The sequence below is a fragment of the Manis javanica genome, chromosome 17 (assembly GCF_040802235.1).
Source record: "Manis javanica isolate MJ-LG chromosome 17, MJ_LKY, whole genome shotgun sequence".
Classification (NCBI taxonomy): Eukaryota; Metazoa; Chordata; class Mammalia; order Pholidota; family Manidae; genus Manis; species Manis javanica.
The window spans coordinates 2,479,182-2,499,565 of record NC_133172.1 but is presented as its reverse complement, the minus strand read 5'-3'; the positions used below and the strand labels follow the sequence as shown (position 1 = coordinate 2,499,565).

Sequence of the window (20,384 nt, the reverse complement as noted above, 5' to 3'; positions counted from 1 at the left end):
TCCGGTTCAGTAAGTCTGGGGTAGGGGACCTGAGATGTACTTTTCTAACATGTTCCTCGGTGGTATCACTGCAACTGGTCTCCGAAAGCCATAGTTTCAGAACCACTGACTTAAAGAAATGCTTTGGAGGTGCAGAATTGGAGCAGAAATGTGAGAGAGGTAAAGCAGAAATGCTGTGGACGGAAGGGGCGCGTCTTAACCAGGGGGCGTGGCCCTGACCCAGGAGCCCTGGGCGGGGCTTAGAGAAAGGCGGGGCTTAGAGGAGAGGTGGAGTTCCAGAGAGTAGGGGCTTGTAGGCGGGAAAACAGGAGAAACTTAGTTGGGGCTGGCTAGAGAAGCCCAGGTTTGGAAGCGGTGGGCGGGGCTTGTAAGAATTAAGTGACGGGCGTGAATCAGAACAGGAGGCGGGGCTTGAGTTTGAGATTGACGTGAGCGGCGCGATGAAACTGGGCGTCCTCAGCGTGTGGGCGGTGCCCTGAGAAGCGGCGGGCGCACAGAGCGCAGGCGCATGTTGCTCAGCTCGCTCACCGGAAGCTGCCTCGGCTTTCCTCTAGCTAGTGCGCAGGCGTACCTCCCCTTGGGCTCGCCGCCGCCGCCGCCTGTCTCCTCTCCTCCACGCCGGCGCCGCGGAGACGGGCGCGACTTCCGCTTCCGGGCGGGCGGGCAGGCAGGCGGCGCGGGGCTGCCGGGGAGGGGAGGGGGCGGCACTTCCGGTCGGGCCCTTGGGTCTCCCCGGAGCGGCGGCGCCTCCTCCGCCTCTCGGCCTCCTCCCGGCGGAGACCCCGGCGCCGGTGAGTGACGGAGCGCAGGGGTCCGGGACCCGGGGCTGCGGGGGCGGGGTGTCCCGCTCTGGTACCCGGAGCGTCCCCATCAGTGCTCCTCCCGCCGGGCCCCGGCCCTCAGGCCCCCAGTCACTGCTCCCCTGGAAGACCGCTCCAGACATCTGCCCCATTAGCCCCCCATATAGGACCGCTTCCAGAGCGCCCTCTTCGTGGCGATGCCTAAACTGCTGCCAGGGCCCCCCACCCATGCGTTCTCGTAGGGTCTCTTCTACATTGCCCCCCGTCATTGCTTCCTCCAGGACTGCCCCCACATGCCGCCGTGCCCTCCCCCACGCAGGGCAGCTACCCGTTAGCCTACGCTAGCATCCCCTGTAGGTTGTCTCCAGGGTTGCATCGGTGCATTACAGCCGATCTACCCCCCTTTATCCCCGAAACCTCCCGCCCCCACGCCGCCTCCTAATGTGAAAATACTCTGTATTCTGGTCAGCGGGCAAGAATGCCTTTTTATCCTCTGGACTCCCCACCCCAGTAATTCTCCTTTTGAGAGTACCCCTTTTTACCCCCATCCCCATAAAACAGCTCCCTCTAGAGTTCTGCTTGCACAACCACATCTCCAACTCTCAAGTAGAAATAACTGCCTGTTTAGCACCAGGCTCCCATGAAATAATTTTGCCCAGCCTGCCACCCACCTCATCCCAGTCAGATCCCGTCTTCAGTCATCCCACTGAACAGAGCCCCACAGTGAGCCTTTCCCTCTCAGAAGGCGTCTCTTCCCCCTGCACTAACAGCTCTCCTCCTGACCCATTCCCTTCCCACCCAGCTGTCACCCTGTCCTCCTGGACCCCCTAGAGGAGACCCCCAGCTTCACTAGAGTGTGAAGTCGTTTTCCTCTGGGCGTTCATTCATTCGTTCTTCAATGGACGAATATTTACTGTTACAGGTCTGGGTCATACATTTGTGAAGGAGACATACACAGTCTCCTTGTGGGGGTTTCTACAGTCTAGTTGAATAGACAGCTCAAAAACAAGTAAACAAAGATAAATGCTGTTTTTTGGGCTCTCTGAGAATCCTATGAGCTACTCAGGTGAAGCCTGAATTAGAAGATGTAACAGCCTTGCAAAGATCTCTTCTGGTGAGCTGTTCCAGGCAGGAGGAACAGCAAGTGCAAAGGCCCTGAGGTGGTTGTGATCACTGTGAGTGGAGGGGTGGCAGAAGAGTCCAATGAGGTTGGAGCAGAGGAATTAAAGGGAAGAAGGAGGGAGAGAAGGGCCTTGGAGGTGAAGGCTTTGTAATCAGTTATCTGGCCTTTGTCAGCTGCTAAGCCCAGAATGTTCTTCATTTGTCCATTCATCTATTTGTTCAGCAATCGTTTGGTGAGCACCTATTACATGCTGGGGATGCAGCAGAGAACAAAACAGACAAAAACCTCTGTCCCTGTGGCATGCATATGCTAGCTCATGGGATAGTTAAAAAGAAAGAAAATATGTGTTTGTGAAGAAAACACAGCAGGGTAAGCATATAAAGTTACAGGAGCTGCGACATATGAGAGGGTGGCAGGAAGGCTTATTTTAAGAGATTCCTATCATTATCTTGTCCCTCCAAAAGCTATGCACCAAAAAGTCACACCTGTGTGTAGTCTCCCTCCTCCTGGACAAGTGTGGCCCACCCAGGGAGCTGCTCTTAACAGCTCCCCTCCACCTGGAGTGGGATGGTGAAGAGGATGAGCACTGGGCCCCACAGCATTCCTGTGTCTGAGCGAATCACCCGCATTTCTTGCCTTGAAGAGTGTTGTTTGAGACAGGCACTGTTCTAGGTCCTGGGTTAGAACAAAACAGATAAAATTTCTTGCCTGCATGGCGCTCCCCTTTTAGGGGGGAGGCCAAAAACAAGACAAGAAGAAGAATATATGGCTTATTGGGTGACACAGCTGGCAAGGAGGGCAGGGGAGGAGGCTGGGGAAGCAGGACTACTCGTCTGGGTGGCGGTTATAGTGGCCCTGGAGAACCACTGAGAAGATGATCTTTGAGCAAAGACGTGAGGAGGTGAGAGGGTGGGAGAGATGTCTGTGTGGGGAGTCAGAGCTTTCCAGGCAGCAGCAGCAGCCAGTGCAAGGGCCCTTGGGCAGCATGGGATCAGCTCATTGGAGGGACAGCCAGGAGGCCATGGGGACTGTGCAGGTCATCATAAGGACTTTGCCTTTGCGTGAAATGGGCCGCTGCAGGTTTTGGGCAGAAGGGGACATGGTTCGGCCTTAGACCTCCTGTCCATTAAGTGAGAATAGTAGTGATGCTCATCTTACAAGGCTGTGAGTTTGGGTGAGACAAGCCAGGTCAGGCACCCAGTACCGGGCTGTCAGCATTCAGTAAATGCCAGTGGCTGGTCCTGGGGTGGGGTCTCAGGGAAGTGGGTGGGGCAAAGTCTGTTCCTACTGTAAGGTGCGGTGGGGGCCTTCCTTTATTTTTGAGACAGAAATATTGAAAGACAGCATGTTGTAGGGATTAACAGCTTGCATACCGGAGGCCTACTGCCTGCCTTTAACTCTGGGCCCTGCCACTTTCTACTGGTATGACTTTAGGAGATTAATGTACTCTGGTCCTCAGTCTCTTCCTCTGTAAGAGTTAATGATTGTAACTATCTTCTAGAGTTATTGGGAAGATCCACTGAGTCAACACATGTAAAGGACTTGGAAGCGTACTTAGAATGTAGAAAGCACTTGTTCAGTATTTCATGTTACCTTATGGTAGTGCTACTGACACACTAGGATTTCATCACAAGGCAGCTTTGTTGCAGTAGAATGGCCACAGGTCCTGGCATCAGAGATCTGGAATCCAGTACCTGCTTTCCCTTTACTGGCTACATGGCTTTGGGGAAATGACCTTTCCTGCCCCTCAAGGTTTCCCCCTTCTAAAATGGAACCAATAACAGTACAGTACTATTGGAGCATCAAGGTGATGGTACATATCAAGCTGGTCAAACAATAAACATGAGCTGTTACAATTGACTGTGATTGCTGTGGACTCCTGCCCCTTGGGAGGGAATCCCCCCATCATGCTTCTCTGCATGAAACCCTCTCATGATTCACCTCCCTTTAGAAAGAGCAATTTGAGGCTTGGGTCCCCTGAATGAGGAAATTATTCTCATTTCCCAGTGGAAGTGGTTTTGAGTCTCCTAGTTAACACCCTCTTCTTCTCTCTGCAGCAGCCCTTGAGTGTTTGCCCACCTGCCCTTGAGACCCTCCCTGTAACTTCACTGCCCCTAGATCCCAGAATTCCTTCTTGGAGGGGGGAATGTCAGCCCCATCTCGGCTAAATGTCCTTCTCCCTCCATTGGGGAGTTCTGGTCAGCTTAGTCTCATCCCTTCACTCACTCAACAAATACTTGTCAGTCTGGGCATTCACATCTATCAGTGCTTCTGAGCACTGCTTTAGTTGTGTTGGCTATGTTTCGGCATGGTGTACTTCCATTTTTATTTATCTGATGTCTTTGTGGACCCACTGGTTATTTAGGAGGGTGCCATTTAATTCCCACATGTCATTAAATATTTATTGAGCACCCACAGGGTGCCAGGCACTGTGCTAGGTCCTGCAGGCATGGTGTGAACAGGACAGGCCAAGTCCTTGTTCTCTTAGGGAAGGAGGCCAGATGGTAAACACATAGCAAAGGAAACATACACAGTAAGTTGGTGGCAGTGACTGTGATGAAAAAAGATACAAGCAGCTAGTGAGTGATGGCATAGGGGGTATGACCCTCTTGGAGGTGACATCTGAGCAGAGACTTGAAGGAGCCACAGGAAGGAACCTTGAGGTCTGGGGAAGAACTTCCTGGGCAGAGGGGGGAACAGATTCACTACATCACTGCCCCATATGTTCAGGATGGTAACCACCTACCCTTCCCACTTGGCCCCTCACATAAGTGCCCCCCATAACCTAGAGAGCACCCCCAAATAAGGCTCCTACCCCCATAGTTCTGTCTACCTTCCTCCACCTCAGGGGAGAACCCTGGTAAAACAGCCCTGTTGGGGAAGGTATGGGCAGAGCCACAGACTTGCTCTGTGACCTTGGGTAAGCCACTGACCTCTCTGCCTCTGTTTTGTCAAATGTGATGACAGTAGTGACATGCAGGTGACTCTGGCAGGATGACAGGCTCACAGATATGTGAGAGTTCAGTGAGTTAATTTGTGTAATATGCTTACAATGATGGCTAGCTTGTAAACATTAGCTATTATGAATATGTGCTCTGGTGAAGGTAAGCCTGGGGGTGGGTACTTCCACTGTGTGCCCTCTTTCCACCCAACCAGCCCACTCCAGACCCGACTCCTGGATTCAGGCTGCCACTGCCACCCCAGCCATGCCTTCGCTCTTTCTGGAGATCAGAATAGCTGGAGGGGGTGTGAAGGGCATGGGATGTTGAGACTCACTCAAGGACACCAGAGGTGGAGGCTAAAAATACCAACCTCTGAGTAAGGGTGGAGGAGACCCTCACCTTTCACCACTGCAGAGAGAGAGCCAGCTAGATGGGTGGGGGCTGACAGGCCCTGGCCTTGGGAGACCCCACTGACCCCTGCTGTGGGCTGGGCAAAGAGCCAGACCCCCAGGGACAGGGATGGCCAAGAAACATACCATACCTGGGGGGCCTTTCCCCCTGGCTCTCCGCAGACTCAGTGGAGGTGCTTCCTGAGGCCCCTGGGTGGGTCTGAGGCTCAGATGGGTTGTAGGAGCAGAGGATTGGGGAGGGGTGTTGCAGGAGCAGATATGACAGCTGCCATCTGGAATGAAAAACATTGTGAAGGAGGTGCCCAACCAACTGCCACTGCGCCTCCAATTCCCCAGAGAGGACAGGAACCCCGGGTCCCTGAACATCAAATTGCCAGGCTCCCTGCAGGCATGGATGTCACAAGTGGCTCTCTCAGTGTGTGTCTCCTTATATCCTGTGTCAGCCCCCTAAGTTCCCCTCAGACTAGTGGTTCCTGCCCCCTTTTATAAGTGGAAAAGGGGTGTCACATGAGGGAGACTGAACCAGGTCTGCCCAGGCGCAGGGCCATGTGTCTCTACCGCATGGCTGCCTTTCTTGGAGCCAGCCCCCTTGCTGTAACCCGTTCTTCCAGGCAAGCACATTCTCCTTCCCATCTGGGAGTGAAAAGACGCTCCCCTCCCCAACACCGACTTCATCTGATGTCTTGGTTTGTCTTGATTTTTTGTTTGTACAACTGAGGTGGGTTGCAGTGGCCTACCTTCCACTTACCCAGTGCTCCCAGAGTGCAGGAAGCGTGCACCTGAAAAGCCCTACCTACGTTAGCTTGGTGGGGCCTCACAGTGGCCCTTTGAGGCAGGGATGTGCATGAGTGTGTCGCTTGCATTCATAGGTGAGGAAATCCAGGCACAGACGGTTCACGAACTTGCTCTTGGTCACACAGAATAGTGGGGCTCAGGTTCAAATCTAGCATTCTAGCTCCCGAGTCCACCCTCTTCACTCCGATAGGAATTATCATTTTGCAGAGGCAAAACCAGTGGGGCTTGAGAATATGTGGAGGCCTGGGAGAGTTTGCCAGGAGACAGACCTGAGGCCGGGGGTGCGGGCAGAATTCTAGCCTGAGTAGGAAAGTCCAGGACAGAGGAGATGGAAGATGTGTGAACCCTGGAAAAGACAGGAAAGATGGGACAGATGGAAGGGTGGGGAGGCAGAAGGTGAGCAAAGGCACACAAAGGAAGTGGAAGGCAGAGGAGAGGCCAGGGGCAGCGGGCCAGGAGGGGCACTGCCTTGGAGGGGAAGCCAGGCGAGCAAGGCAGGAAGGTGAGGGAGCGCGGCTCGCTCTGAGCCCCCAGCTGCACCGCGCTCTGCTGGCGGGGGCCCGGCAGCCTGTCCTGTGTCCTCAGCCCCCTCCTCTTCCCTGCAGGGTCTCCCATCTCACAAGCGGTCCGAGATGGAGGCCAACGCGGCGGGCAGCGGCGCCGGGGGCAGCGGGAGCAGCGGCATAGGGGGCGAGGACGGGGTCCACTTCCAGAGCTACCCCTTCGACTTCCTGGAGTTCCTCAACCACCAGCGCTTCGAGCCCGTGGAGCTGTACGGGGAGCACGCCAAGGCGGTGGCGGCCCTGCCCTGCGCGCCCGGGCCCCCGCCGCAGCCCCCGCCGCAGCCCCCGCCGCCGCAGTACGACTACCCGCCCCAGGCCGCCTTCAAGCCCAAGGCGGAGGCGCCGTCCTCCTCCTCCTCGTCCTCGTCCTCGTCCCAAGCCAAGAAGCCCGACCCGCCCCTGCCGCCCGCCTTCGGTCCCCCGCCTCCCCCGCTTTTCGATGCCGCCTTCCCCGCCCCGCAGTGGGGCATCGTCGACCTCTCGGGACACCAGCACCTGTTTGGGAACCTGAAACGCGGGGGGCCTGCATCCGGGCCGGGGGTGACGCCGTCGCTGGCCTCCCCCACGGGGACCCCGGGGCCACCTCCCACCCCCTCGCAGACCCCGCCGGCGCCGGCCGCAGGGGCGGCCTGCGACCCGGGCAAGGACGACAAGGGCTACTTCCGGAGGCTCAAGTACCTGATGGAGCGGCGCTTCCCGTGCGGCGTGTGCCAGAAGTCCTTCAAGCAGTCCTCGCACCTGGTCCAGCACATGCTGGTGCACTCGGGGGAGAGGCCCTACGAGTGCGGCGTCTGCGGCCGCACCTACAACCACGTCTCCAGCCTTATCCGCCACCGCCGCTGCCACAAGGACGCACCGCCGGCCGCCGGGGCCCCACCGCATCCGGGCGCGCCCACCCTGCCGCTGGGCCTGCCCGCGGCCGCGCCCGGCAACCCCGCCGCTGCCGCCCCCTCCGCCTCGGGCGCTCCGGCCACGCCTGCTGCTGCGGACGCGACCGCGGCGCCCGCCGCCCCCGCCGCTGTGGGTCCGCCCCCCGCAGCTGCAGGCGGCGGCGAGGGCCCTTTTGCCTGCCCGCTGTGCTGGAAGGTGTTCAAGAAGCCCAGCCACCTGCACCAGCACCAGATCATCCACACCGGCGAGAAGCCCTTCTCCTGCTCCGTGTGCAGCAAGAGCTTCAACCGCCGCGAGAGCCTCAAGCGGCACGTGAAGACGCACTCCGCGGACCTCCTGCGCCTGCCCTGCGGCATCTGCGGGAAGGCCTTCCGCGACGCCGCCTACCTGCTCAAGCACCAGGCGGCGCACGCGGGCGCGGGGGCGGCGGGGCCGAGGCCCGTGTACCCCTGCGACCTGTGCGGCAAGTCTTACTCGGCGCCGCAGAGCCTGCTCCGGCACAAGGCTGCGCACGCCCCGCCTGCCGCGGCCGAGGCGTCCAAGGACGGCGCGGCCCCAGGCCCGCAGCCCCCGCCCGCCTTCCCCCCAGGCCCCTACCTCCTGCCCCCCGACCCGCCTGCCACTGACAGCGAGAAGGCCGCGGCGGCTGCGGCGGCCGTGGTGTATGGCGCGGTGCCCGTGCCGCTGCTGGGTGCCCACCCGCTGCTGCTCGGCGGGGCCGGGACCAGCGCGGCCGGAGGCGCGGGCGCCAGTGGCCCTGGAAAGACCTTCTGCTGCGGCATCTGCGGGCGCGGCTTCGGGCGCCGTGAGACCCTGAAGCGCCACGAGCGCATCCACACCGGCGAGAAGCCTCACCAGTGCCCAGTGTGTGGGAAGCGATTCCGCGAGTCCTTCCACCTGAGCAAGCACCACGTGGTGCACACCCGCGAGCGGCCCTACAAGTGCGAGCTCTGTGGCAAGGTCTTCGGCTACCCGCAAAGCCTCACCCGCCACCGCCAGGTGCACCGGCTCCAGCTGCCATGCGCCCTGGCCGGGGCTGCCGGCCTCCAGGCCACCCAGGGCGCGCCGGGGGCCTGTGGCCCAGGCGCCTCGGCCACGTCCACGGGGGCCGCCGACGGACTGAGCTACGCCTGCTCGGACTGCGGCGAGCACTTCCCGGACCTCTTTCACGTAATGAGCCACAAGGAGGCCCACATGGCAGAGAAGCCCTATGGCTGCGACGCCTGCGGCAAGACCTTCGGCTTCATCGAGAACCTCATGTGGCACAAGCTGGTCCACCAGGCTGCCCCTGAGCGCTTGCTCCCGCCCACACCCAGCGGCCCGCAGGCTCCGGATGGCCCCAGCAGCGCGGACGCGGCCAGCGTGTTGGACAACGGGCTGGCGGGAGAGGTGGGGGCGGCCGTGGCGGCGCTGGCAGGGGTGTCCGGCGTCGATGACGCGAGTGGGGCGGCGGTGGCCGGGGGCGGCGGGGGCGCCAGCTCGGGTCCCGAGCGCTTCAGCTGTGCCACCTGCGGCCAGAGCTTCAAGCACTTCTTGGGCCTGGTGACTCACAAGTACGTGCACCTGGTGCGGCGGACCCTGGGTTGCGGCCTCTGCGGCCAGAGCTTCGCCGGAGCCTACGATTTGCTCCTGCATCGCCGCAGCCACCGGCAGAAGCGGGGCTTCCGCTGCCCGGTGTGTGGCAAGCGTTTCTGGGAGGCAGCCCTGCTCATGCGTCACCAGCGCTGTCACACGGAGCAGCGGCCCTATCGCTGCGGGGTGTGTGGCCGAGGCTTCCTGCGCTCCTGGTACCTGCGGCAGCACCGCGTGGTGCACACCGGCGAGCGGGCCTTCAAGTGTGGCGTGTGCGCCAAGCGCTTCGCACAGTCGTCCAGCCTGGCGGAGCACCGGCGGCTGCATGCAGTGGCCCGACCCCAACGCTGCAGCGCCTGCGGCAAGACCTTCCGCTACCGTTCCAATCTGCTGGAGCACCAGCGGCTGCACCTGGGCGAGCGCGCCTACCGCTGCGAGCACTGCGGCAAGGGCTTCTTCTACCTGAGCTCCGTGCTGCGCCATCAGCGTGCGCACGAGCCACCGCGGCCTGAGCTCCGCTGCCCCGCTTGCCTCAAGGCCTTCAAGGATCCCGGCTACTTCCGTAAGCATCTGGCGGCCCACCAGGGCGGCCGGCCCTTCCGCTGCTCCTCCTGCGGTGAGGGCTTCGCCAACACCTACGGACTCAAGAAGCACCGCCTGGCCCACAAGGCTGAGGGCCTGGGCGGGCCTGGAGCGGGGGCGAGTGCCCTGGCTGGGAAGGATGCCTGATGTTGGGGGTGGGGTTCCCATCACCACTCCAGTCAGCGGTCCCCGTCTGGACTCGCCCCTCCCCGGGTTCTGACAAGACCCCCTCCTCGCTGTTGCCCTGTGTGTCCTTCAGAACCTCAGACAGACTAGCCTCCTTCAAGGCCCATGCAGACAGACAGACTCCAGACTGAATCACTCCCTTCCTGGACCTTCCATCCTGTCAGACACTTCTGCCCTCCGTCCACCCGTCCCCCTTGTGACCCGTGTCTGCTCTGCCCCTGCAGCATTCTGTCCCCCAGTAAACTTTGGGGGAGGTGGGCCTGAACCACCGCCCCTACTTCCTTTGGCTGGAAAGCGGAGTATGAGTGGATTTTGGGGGGGGGCACAAGGGGGCTCGGGTGCTTTTTTGGATTATGGGGGTGGGGGGCAGGGTGGCAGACGCGGCTTGTACAGAGCAGAGAATAATAAATCTCATCAACAGGGTTACTGGAGTCCTTTCTTGCATCCCAGGGAGAGGGGATTACAGTGCTGACCGACAGAAAGTTGGGAACTTCGGTTTCCCTTGGATTTCAGTTCCCCTACACCCGCTGTGCTCTGCCTTTCCTCATCCAAACAGGATTTATTGAGCATTCCCCCATCTAAGCTTTAGTCTGTGATTTGGGCAGATGGGAGGTGAACAAGCAGGTACGTCTGCTCTCAGGAGCTGACAGCGTTCCTGGCCTCCTAACGCTTCACCATGCTGCCAAGCCCCCCATCTGCGGTGTCCTTTGGTGGACACTGGGGATGCGTAAATTGGACACGCTCCTAGCCCTCAAGTGAGATGGAAGAGAACTGGAGAGCCATTGCTGTGTTCCAATCCTGAGCAGAGTCATGCTTATGATAAACTCCATCACAGTGCTGGTGCCCCCAGGACAACTTGGCGGAGCTCACAAGCCAGCTCGCAGACCCCATTTCTGCATTCAGAACAGTGTTATATGTGCCCTGCAACATGAGTCCAGTTATGCCATCTGTCTGGAGAGGAGGCTGAGGTCCTGGAAAAGAAAGAGGCTCCAAAGTCTTGCAGCAAATTCATGGTAGAACTGGGATTGCAGTCCCAGAGGGCCTCATACTGAAACTGGAAGACTAAGTGTGTCCAGAAGACACTGCCTGAGTGAGTCCAATGCAACCCACACAAGGGCACAACCTAGGGTGGCCATCGTACTCTTAACACTGATGACCCAGCATGAGCCAGACATTGTGCCAAGGCCTCAGGGCTTACAAGTCACATGGATGGGGGCACCACCACACAGAGGACATGGAATTATCACAGAGGGCTGAGAGCATGGAAGAGTCGACCTTATCAGACTGGGGGGCTAACCAAGCTTCCTGGAGGAGAATGACAAAGCCACAGGAGCTTGCCAGGTAAAGCAGGCAAAGAATCCCAGGTGGCGGTTCAGTGGGTCTGACCAAACTCAGTTACTCCAGAGGATTTCCAGTTAATATGACTGCAGAGGTTGAGGTGTGGTGGGCTGGATCTTTGAAGGGCCTTGAATTCTATCCAGTGGAGCTTAGATGATCTCGTGGGCCAGAGGCTGGCTGCTGGCAGCTGTTGGATACAAGGCACTGACACATTTTGTTTAGCCCATACATTAAAAAAAAGTAAAAATTGGCTTAGCAATGTTTTAGAATCAAAATATTTTACATAATGTGAACTAACGCAACTTTTGAAAAATTTGGGGGATCTAGCAACCCAGTCTGCACCCCCATACCCAATGGTGAATAGCCATTGCACTCTTCAGATGGGGTGTACATCCTCCATCTACCACCAACTCCTGCCACTCTTTGGAGCCCATGTCAGTCACCGTATTTCACCTCAGCGGTGCTGGTATTTCCCCCTTGAGCTCAGCCACCTTCCTCACTTGTTAACTTGCCGCACAGCTCACATAGGCATTTCCGTGTGCGACCTCTTCTTAGAGCCCGCTAGGGCTGGTGACAAGTTCGGGGTCTGTTTTTGAAGGCTCCGTGTGGTGCATGGCGGAGAATGGAGACCAGACTCTGCAGCTATCCAGATGTGAGACTACTGTTGGCTTGGTCTACAGGCGCAGCGGTGAAAAGAATTCCGATTCCAAAGAGGCTGAGCTGGCTCCTCAGGAATTGGATAAGGGATTAGGTACATGGATGAGGGATGAGGAAGGTGTAGGGAACCTGCCCAGGTCTCTGGCTTGGGTGGTGATGCTCGTGAAGCAGGAAGTGGGTGTTTCTTTGCAGGAAGCAGAGTGTGTGCTGACTTGTCTGTGGGCTACTTCGTGGAGGTGCTGGTGACAGGAAGGTGGCAGCCTGGGGTCCCCCTCCAAAATAACTATATTGGTCATGGAGACCTTTCCTTCTGCCACACTTCCCTGACCTCCTCTCCCACAGCAAAGCCACAGGACATCTCTGAACAGCCAGACACTGCTCACCGCCATTCTAATGATGAGCAAACAGATGTCTGGAGAGAGGTACGCTGTGATTCACTGTTCATGGCAAGACTACAGTATAGCCCCACCATCCCACCCCAAAATGCAGACAACCCAAACAGGAGACTGACAGAGAATCCCTTCAGAAAGTCCTTTAATAGGAACAGAACTGGAGGCTTCCACCTCCAGCTCCAAATCTCACCCCTTTCACAGTGACTCAACTCTGGTTCCACACCCACCACCTGCCATCCACCAGCCCTTCCTTGGGATAGCCTGGGACCAGGCAGTAAGCTGTTTGCTTCGAACCGGGAGTGGAGGAAGCTAGAGAAACCTGAGGCTACTTTGTAGACCTGGGGGTCATGGGCTCTGAGCCTAAAGCTTTAGGAAGGGAACATTGGTAGCTGGTCGCTGCCTCGGCTTCCAGTTGCCTTGGAAGAGGAGCCTGGGTGGGTTAAAGAGGGACAGGGTGCAGCTCTTTGAGTTAAGATCCTTATGGTCAGGCTTACACCCTTGAGGCTTGAGGCTTGAGGCTATGACTTGGGGACCCTATGGCTTCAAGGTGATAGCATCCCAAAGTCTCTTCGTGGAGGGCCTGGTGGGCATCTTCTGCCAGGGGGTGGATAAGTATCCCAGGTTCGGTGCAATCCAGTGAGGTAGGCAAAAAGATTCCATCCCAGTCCACCCTAGGCCCCAAGGCTGTCCAGGGTTCCACAGATGAAGGGCTGACCCAGAGACAATGTGGTGGACCCCAGTGCTGCCCCTTCCACTCAACCCCGACTCTCTCTGCCATGCCCAGGCTCTACTGAGACAAGCTGTCTTGCACAAGGGTACCCAAGGGGTAGGCAAAGGGAGTAATGAAATTCAACCTGAGCTGCTTGCGTTTAGCTGGGAACCACAAGGCTGTGTTTATGCCTCTCTGAGTCTCATGGAGGTGCCGAGTGGGTTTGTGGGGTCCTCTGCTTCCCCACAGGAGATGCTCCGACATCATCTCTCCCTCAGTCTCCCCTCTCCTGTCTCCTCCTCTCTGCCCACCCCTCCCCTGCAACCTGCAGCTTATTTCCCGTGTTGGCTTCTCCAGGGCCCTGCACTCCCAGCCTACTGGTCGACCTCCTTCACATCCGCTGTCTCCCCACGCCCCTCGTTCGGCGTGTTTCCTGCCCCACACCCGCTCCTTGACCCCTCGGCCCCCGGTGCCAGCTGGCTCCCAGAGTCCCCCGATCCCGGCCCCGGCCCGTGGAAGTGGGTGCGCTGGTGCTTGCGGAAGTTGGACGAGTTGTTGAAAGTGCGGTCGCACAGTGCGCAGCGGAAAGGGCGCTCCCCGGTGTGGATGCGGGCGTGGCCGCTCAGCACCGAGGACTGCGTGAAGCCCTTGCCGCACACGCCGCAGTGGTAGGGCCGCTCGCCCGTGTGCACCCGCTCGTGGTCGCGCATGTCTGAGGAGCGGCGGAACGGCTTGGCGCAGAACCTGCAGGCGAAGGGTTTCCCCACCGCCGCGCCCGCCGCCGCCGCCGCCATCACCACCTCCGCGCGCTCCTGGGCCACCCCGGGCCGCTGTTCTCGAGCCGCCGCCGCCTCCGTGGGTCCCTGGGAGGTCCCGGGCTCCACCCCGTGTCGGTGCTGGTGCCGCAGCAGAGGCGCCAGGGCCTTGAAGGCCCGGGGGCAGAGGGCGCAGCGGTAGGGCCGCTCTCCCGTGTGCAGGCTGTAGTGCGCGCGGAGGCTGGCGGGGCCCGGACAGCTGTGGCCGCACACGTGGCAGCGGCTCGGGTCCCCACCCTGCCCGCCGCCCTCCGCTCCCGCCAGGTGGCCATGTTCGTGGAAGAGCAGCTCGGACACCAGCCGGAAGGCAGCCGGACACAAGGCACAGTGAAGAGAACCTGGCTCCGGGGGCTCAGGCTCCAGCGTGGTGTCGGTCACCTTCACCACCTGGATCTCGATGAGGTCACTCGGGGGTGTGGCGGGGCGGCCATCATCAGGCACCAGGACCTGGGTTTGGGGGTAAGCAGAAAGGAGGCTGTGGACCCTGCCTCAAGGCCTCCCCAAAGCACCCCCCTTATTAAAACATCCGTCTCCTCTGTAGTGTACCCGGCTCCTCAATTTCCAGCTCCTGCTCTCCATCCTCCCCAGCAAGACTGCCCCCTCCACTCCAAACTATGTCACCAGCCAGCCATTTCCCTCCTGCAGTTAAAAGCCAATCATTTCTTGTCTTGACAAAGGAAAAGGCCTCGGGAACGGAATCTCTGCCCCCACGCTTGGTCCCCTAAAACTCACCTCCCCAAAGCAGCCCCACAGGCCTACTGAAAATGAAAATCAGGTCATTTTTCCACACGAAAGCGCCCCCATGGCTCTAACTGCCCTTAGAATCCCAAAGCGACCACATAATAGCACGATCGTTGCTTCTCTCTCTGACCCCAGTTTAAATATAAGCTGACTGTCTAAATTTAGCTCCCTGTACCCCTACTCTTTGGGCCCATTCTTAATTCCTCTATACATTGTAAGACAACAAACCTCCCTTATTGTCTCTCCCTAGACTGCAAGCTCCGCAAGCACAGTCCTTATTCTGTCCTGTTCACCTCTCTGAGACCCGCCAAACCCAAGTACATCAGTAACCCGGAGCGGTCATTTCTCCCCTTAAATCCTTCCTTGGGCATTTGACACATTGCTCGGACTCTTGCAGAATCATCCCCCACCCTAGCTGGGGCGCCCTGATTATAACCCCCGCCTTTGTCTTTCCATGTCACCTTCCCAACCTTCCACCCAAGTTCACCAGCCCCATAACTTATTGGAAGCCCCGCCCCTCTGAAGGCTCCACCTCCTAATTAGACAAACTCCATCTTCGAGACTCCCCTCCCTGGATCCATCTACAGCCCAGATGTTCCACTCAGCCGCCTCCTCGGGCCCCGCCCCTAAACCTCATAGGCTCCTCCTCGAGCCCCGCCCCTCACCGTCCCAAGGAGCACCGCCTCCAGGGCCTGAGCCTTAAATACCTCCCCCGCCCAGCCTTCATAGGCCCCGCCCAGGCCCCGCCCCCGCCCAGCCACCTCCTCCCGCCTCGACTCCCCCACTCAGGCTCCTTCCCTTCCCGCACCAGGTCCGGCGGCTCCGGGGATCGCGGCTCCGGGGCCGCTGAGCTCGGACTCGGAGGCTCCGGGCGCGCAGCCGCCATCTTGTGTCTAGGCCCCGCCCCCAGGCCAGCGGTCCCTCTGGGAGGGGGCGGGGCTTAGCTGTGTCAGAGCCTCCGCGCAGGCGCACTGGGGTTGGGCGGGGCTCCAGGAGGCTCCTAATTGCCTCCCTCCTAACTGCCTGAGGGCCGGGAGGGGAATGCAGACGAGGGTATCGGGGCCGCGGGTGGTTCGAATACCCTTTTTAACACACATTAGGCGCCGGCAGCAGTGCACTACCTTTGTTCTGCTTCCAGACACCCTGTGCTGTGGTCCCTCTGCAGGCTTGTGATGTAGCGAGGCAGTTTACCAATTCAAGGGTGTTTAAAGTTAGTTTACAGAAATATATCAGCAAGCAGTAACACGCGGGTACTGCGACTTAGCAAAACCCACAGGTTGGTGTGCCTGGGAAACGCTCATTGGAGCAGAGCACCAAGGACGGGCTGGGTCTGAAGCTCGTGCCCACGCCTGGCTGTGGGACCTTGGAGAAGTCGCTGCGCTTCTTTGCGCCCTGCCTGCGTTTTCTCGTGTATAAAACTGTAGAGGGCTGGTGAAAACCCAGTGAGAAAGAGGTATGGGAGACCTTTGGAGCACCCTCCAGCTATTTCTGAAGGGCAGAGAGGAGAGTCCGAAACATGACCATCTTTCCCAAATTCGCTGTTTCTCCTTCTGGGAGCGTTAGAGGATTGCGCTTTCCTTTGAAGTTAGACGTGGCGGGGTGATTTCCTTTGGCCAAGGAACTCTCAGCGGAAGCCACGTGCGTCCGCCGCAGCTCAGGAAGAGCCAGCCAGCCTCTCACCAAGATCCCTTCTGTCTTCGGTGCTCGGGACCTGCTGGCCGAAGCGAGTTCCATCAGCCTGAGTTCCAGAGTATCTGCACTGAACAGAACCTGGTGCTGGTCTTGGAGATGTGGCATTGGAAATAAACTGTCGTGGAAAGCAATATGGAGATTCCTCAAAAAACTAAAAATAGAAAGACCATTTGACCCGGGAACTCCACTCCTAGGAATTTACCCAAAGAAAACAACTTCTCAGATTCAAAAAGACAGATGCACCCCTATGTTTATCACAGCACTATTTACAATAGCCAAGATATGGAAGCAACCTAAGTGTCCATCAGTAGATGAATGGATAAAGAAGATGTGGTACATATACACAATGGAATACTATTCAGCCATAGAAAGAAACAAATCCTACCAGTTGCAACAACATGGATGGAATAAGCCAGGCAGAGAAAGACAAATACCAAATGATTTCCCTCATTTGTGGAGTATAACAATGAAGCAAAACTGAAGGAACAAAATAGCAGCAGACTCAACAGACTCCAAGAAGGGACCAGTGGTTACCAAAGGGGAGGGGTGGGGGAGGGCAAGGGGGGAGGGAGGGAGAAGGGGATTGCAGGGTATCATGGTTGGTGCACATGGTGTGTGTGAAGTCACGGGGAAGACAGTGTAGCTCAGAGAAGGCAAACAGGGACTCTGGCATTTTACTACACTGATGGACAGTGACTGCAGGGGGGTATGGGGGGGACTCAATAAGGGTGAATGTAATAACTACATTGTTTTTCTTGTGAAACCTTCATAAGAGTGTATATCAATGATGCCTTAATAAAAAAAAAGTAAATAAACTGTCCTCCACTGAGCTTTGGGGTTATTTGTTGATGCAGCGTAGTCTATCTTGACTGAGACTGGCAGAGTTGTTTATTTATAAACATGATGCTGACCTCCATTGGAAATGTAGCATTTAAAATAAACATTTGTCATTTTAAGCCACTGCGCTCTGGGGTTGTTTGTTACTGCAGCATAACCTATGTTATCTTGACTGATACACATAGGGAGATTTGATTTATATTTATTTTATCATGAATTGTTTCTGTATACAAAAAGTATTCAGAATAATATAAATAACTCCGTGTAGCCACCAATAAACTTTAGTTTCTTTCACCTATGAATTTAAGGCAACAGTAATCCTCAAGAGTGAACCTTCCTCAAACCTTCCTGTTGGGTGTGCAAATTACAGCAATATTGACAATAACTAGTGTTTCCTGAGAGCTCACTGCGTGTGAAAGCAGGGCAGATCCAGGTTTTGTGGGTTGTGAAGCTTATACAGCTAAGGAAAAGAAACCTCAAGCAAAATTTAAAATACAAAAAAAGAAGGTGTACACGTGAACATTTATTATGAGAAATTCCAACTAATTGCTGTAAGAATGTAGTAATTCATCCTCCATTTACCCCATGGTCCCAAGCACATAAACCGGTGAGAATTATGCCTGGGCTTGCCTGGGGCTTGACTGGGCTTACCATGCCTTATCTCTAAACATCCCGACCCTCCCCTAAAGCAGCAGGCCGGGCGGAGCCACAGTAAAAGGCACCACGCTGCTGCCCTCCCTCCCTCTCTCTCTCTCTCTCTCTCTCTCTCTCCCTCCCCACCCCCCTTCTGGGCAGCCACTCTCCCGTTCAGATAATAAAGTCTCTTGCGTGGGCCCGTGTTTCCTGAGTCATTCTGGGTAAGGAGGGTCGCGGCGAGATACCCTTTCAATAACAAAGTTGAAAGCTGACAATGACCACGTACAACCCCGAACTTTAAAAGCACATATAGTTAATGTTATTAGTTTTCTGCCTGACTCAGCCTTATACAACTTTTTTTCCTATAGTTTTTATGACGATTTTCTAATATTTTCTATAAAAGAATAATCTGATATTTTCTTTAATGTGGCTTATCAAAATCATTTTTTATTGATGACCGAATTACCTTTTATTACAGATTCACAATTATTTAGTATTGTTGTCAAGTTTGGGAAAAACTTTAGTTTCTTTCACCTATGAATTTAAGGCTACAGGGCACTGCAAGTTTTTTGAGAAGTGCTTCATCTTAAATACTCTTTGAATCGTCAACACTCATTACTCAGCCTTAAGCCTTAAGCTTAATTAAGCTTTGTTAGCTCCACCGTAAACCCACTTCTGCAGCCATGCGTAACCACTCTGAAAGGAAAGAATTGTATCCGCCTTGTTATGTGTGAAGGAGAATCCTGGGAGATGAGGCTGGGAATCAGACTGGAACCCGACTGTGAGCGCCCTGCATGCCTTTTGGGAGCCTTCCTGTTACCACCTACTTCACCTACTTTGAAACAGAGAAACACGTTCTGGGAACTGGGAGTCAGGAGACCCCTGGCTTGAATTCCATTTGGTTCCTGGTTGACTGGTTCGGAGGAGTTCCTTCCCCATTCTTGGCCTCATTTTCCCTAGTGTGTGGCATGGGGTGGGCGTTTCACGGTTTTCTTGTCCGTCTCCAGCGCTGTCAGAACAAAAACGAAACAAGACGGGAAACCCCTCTGCAGCCAGGGATCTTCCGAGGATCCCACTTAGGCGGGGGCCGCGCGGAACGCGGATCCTTCCTCTCTGCGCCTCGTGTTTTCAGCCGGAGCGTCTTCACAAGGGCCTGGAACGCGCACCTTCTTCCCTGGATCTCTCTCGAAGGCACGGCCCCTTCTTACGTAGGCCCTCCTTGGAACCCCTCTCCCACTGGCCGCCGTTCCTGCTCGGCCGGACCACAGAGGCATCCCCGGGCACGGATCGGACGGGCGTCGGGGCAGACGGCCAATGCCGAGGAGTTTGGGGAAGGAGGGTTACAGGACCGGGGGAGAGGGGGAACCATAGAGAGGCTGGCGGCGGATAGAGGGGCAGGGTGGGAGGGAAACGAGAGGAAGCGTGTGGGTAGATGGCAGGAGGGAAAAGCAGGGACAGGCTGGCGGAGGCTAGACGGGCCGTGGTGGCGGGAAACGAAAGGGCAAACCTGGACGGGATTGGCCTGCGGAGGCCGAACTGAAGACCGAACAGGCACGGCCCTTGGTTTGAGGGATGCGGACTTTGGGGCACTTTGAGGCCCCCACGTCTCGGTTTGCTGCTACCAGTGAGCCCTTGAGCAGTGAGCTCCCTCTCTGTGCCTCAGTTTTCTCACTTGTAAAGCGACAATGAGTATCTGTTAACCTTCCAGGGCATTATTTTGCTTGGTACTTTCATACATTATTTTAGTGCACAGACAGATCCTTCTAAAAGTCAGATCTGGTTTTGTTGGGCTCAGAATCCTTCCATGGCTCCCTCTTGACTGAAGACAAAAGCCTCAACTCTTCAGCCTGGCGTTTGAAGACCTTCATGTTGTAGAATCCACCAAGCTCTCTGGTTTCTCACCACTTTGATGGTGCCCCAGCCAAACACGTGTCATACCCTCGTTAAAACCTTTATGCTCATCCCTCCAGGTGCTAGTTCTTGGGCTGTTTCTGCTGCTCAAAATAACCTTTCCCATGGAACCTGGACATTTTTTCAAAACCTGTTTCTTCCAGAAAGCAACCTCTGACTCCTGCCTACTTTCAGCAACCAGGCTGAAGGACACAACCAACTGCTTATCTCCTTTGCTGCCTTGAGGCCTTAAGGGTCAGAGGACTCTTTCTAAAGCCCTCACATGACAGCATTTCTGCCTAGCTCAGAACTCTCCCAGGATGCCCACAGCACCAAGTCCAAGTTCCTCAGTCTGGAACCTGGTGATGTCCCCAGCCAGCATTGTCTCTGGGTGCACACATTATGCTTAGTTACTCTGAAAGATGAATAATTCTCTAGGCCTTTCCAGTCCAAGCTGGATAATATTCTGTGGAATGAATATACTACATGGGATTTATCCACTTATCAAGCGTTAATAGACATTTGGGTTGTTTCTGCTTTTTGGCTATTATGAATAATGCTCCTCTGAACATTCATGCCTAAGTTTGTGAGTGAACATACCTTTTCAGTTTTGTTAGTATATATCTTGGAGTGGAATTGCTGGGTTATATGGTAACTTTTAACTGTTTAACATTTTGAAAAAACACACCATTTTGCATTCCCACCAACAACCTTATGAAGGTTCCAGTTTCCCCACATCTGCATCAAATTCTAATGTCTTTGGGTGCGCCAAACAGCCTTTTTCTTCAAGTCCTGCAGTGCCTCCCACTTGGA

General features: G+C 56.3%; 2 protein-coding genes across 2 annotated transcripts; one reads left to right on the top strand and one right to left on the bottom strand.

The window, feature by feature from the left end:
• Positions 1–445: 445 nt before the first annotated feature.
• Positions 446–10,224, top strand: ZNF865 (zinc finger protein 865). Its single transcript, XM_037025936.2, has 2 exons — positions 446–791; positions 6,676–10,224. The coding sequence occupies exon 2, from the start codon at positions 6,703–6,705 to the stop codon at positions 9,823–9,825; it is 3,123 nt and encodes a 1,040-aa protein (XP_036881831.2). The 5' UTR covers positions 446–791; positions 6,676–6,702; the 3' UTR covers positions 9,826–10,224.
• Positions 10,225–12,376: 2,152 nt separating this feature from the next.
• ZNF784 (zinc finger protein 784) lies at positions 12,377–15,472 on the bottom strand. The gene is made up of 2 exons (XM_037026027.2): positions 15,325–15,472; positions 12,377–14,222 (listed from the first exon to the last, which is right to left on the bottom strand). The coding sequence occupies exons 1-2, from the start codon at positions 15,400–15,402 to the stop codon at positions 13,335–13,337; spliced, it is 966 nt and encodes a 321-aa protein (XP_036881922.1). The 5' UTR covers positions 15,403–15,472; the 3' UTR covers positions 12,377–13,334.
• Between the last annotated feature and the right edge of the window lie 4,912 nt (positions 15,473–20,384).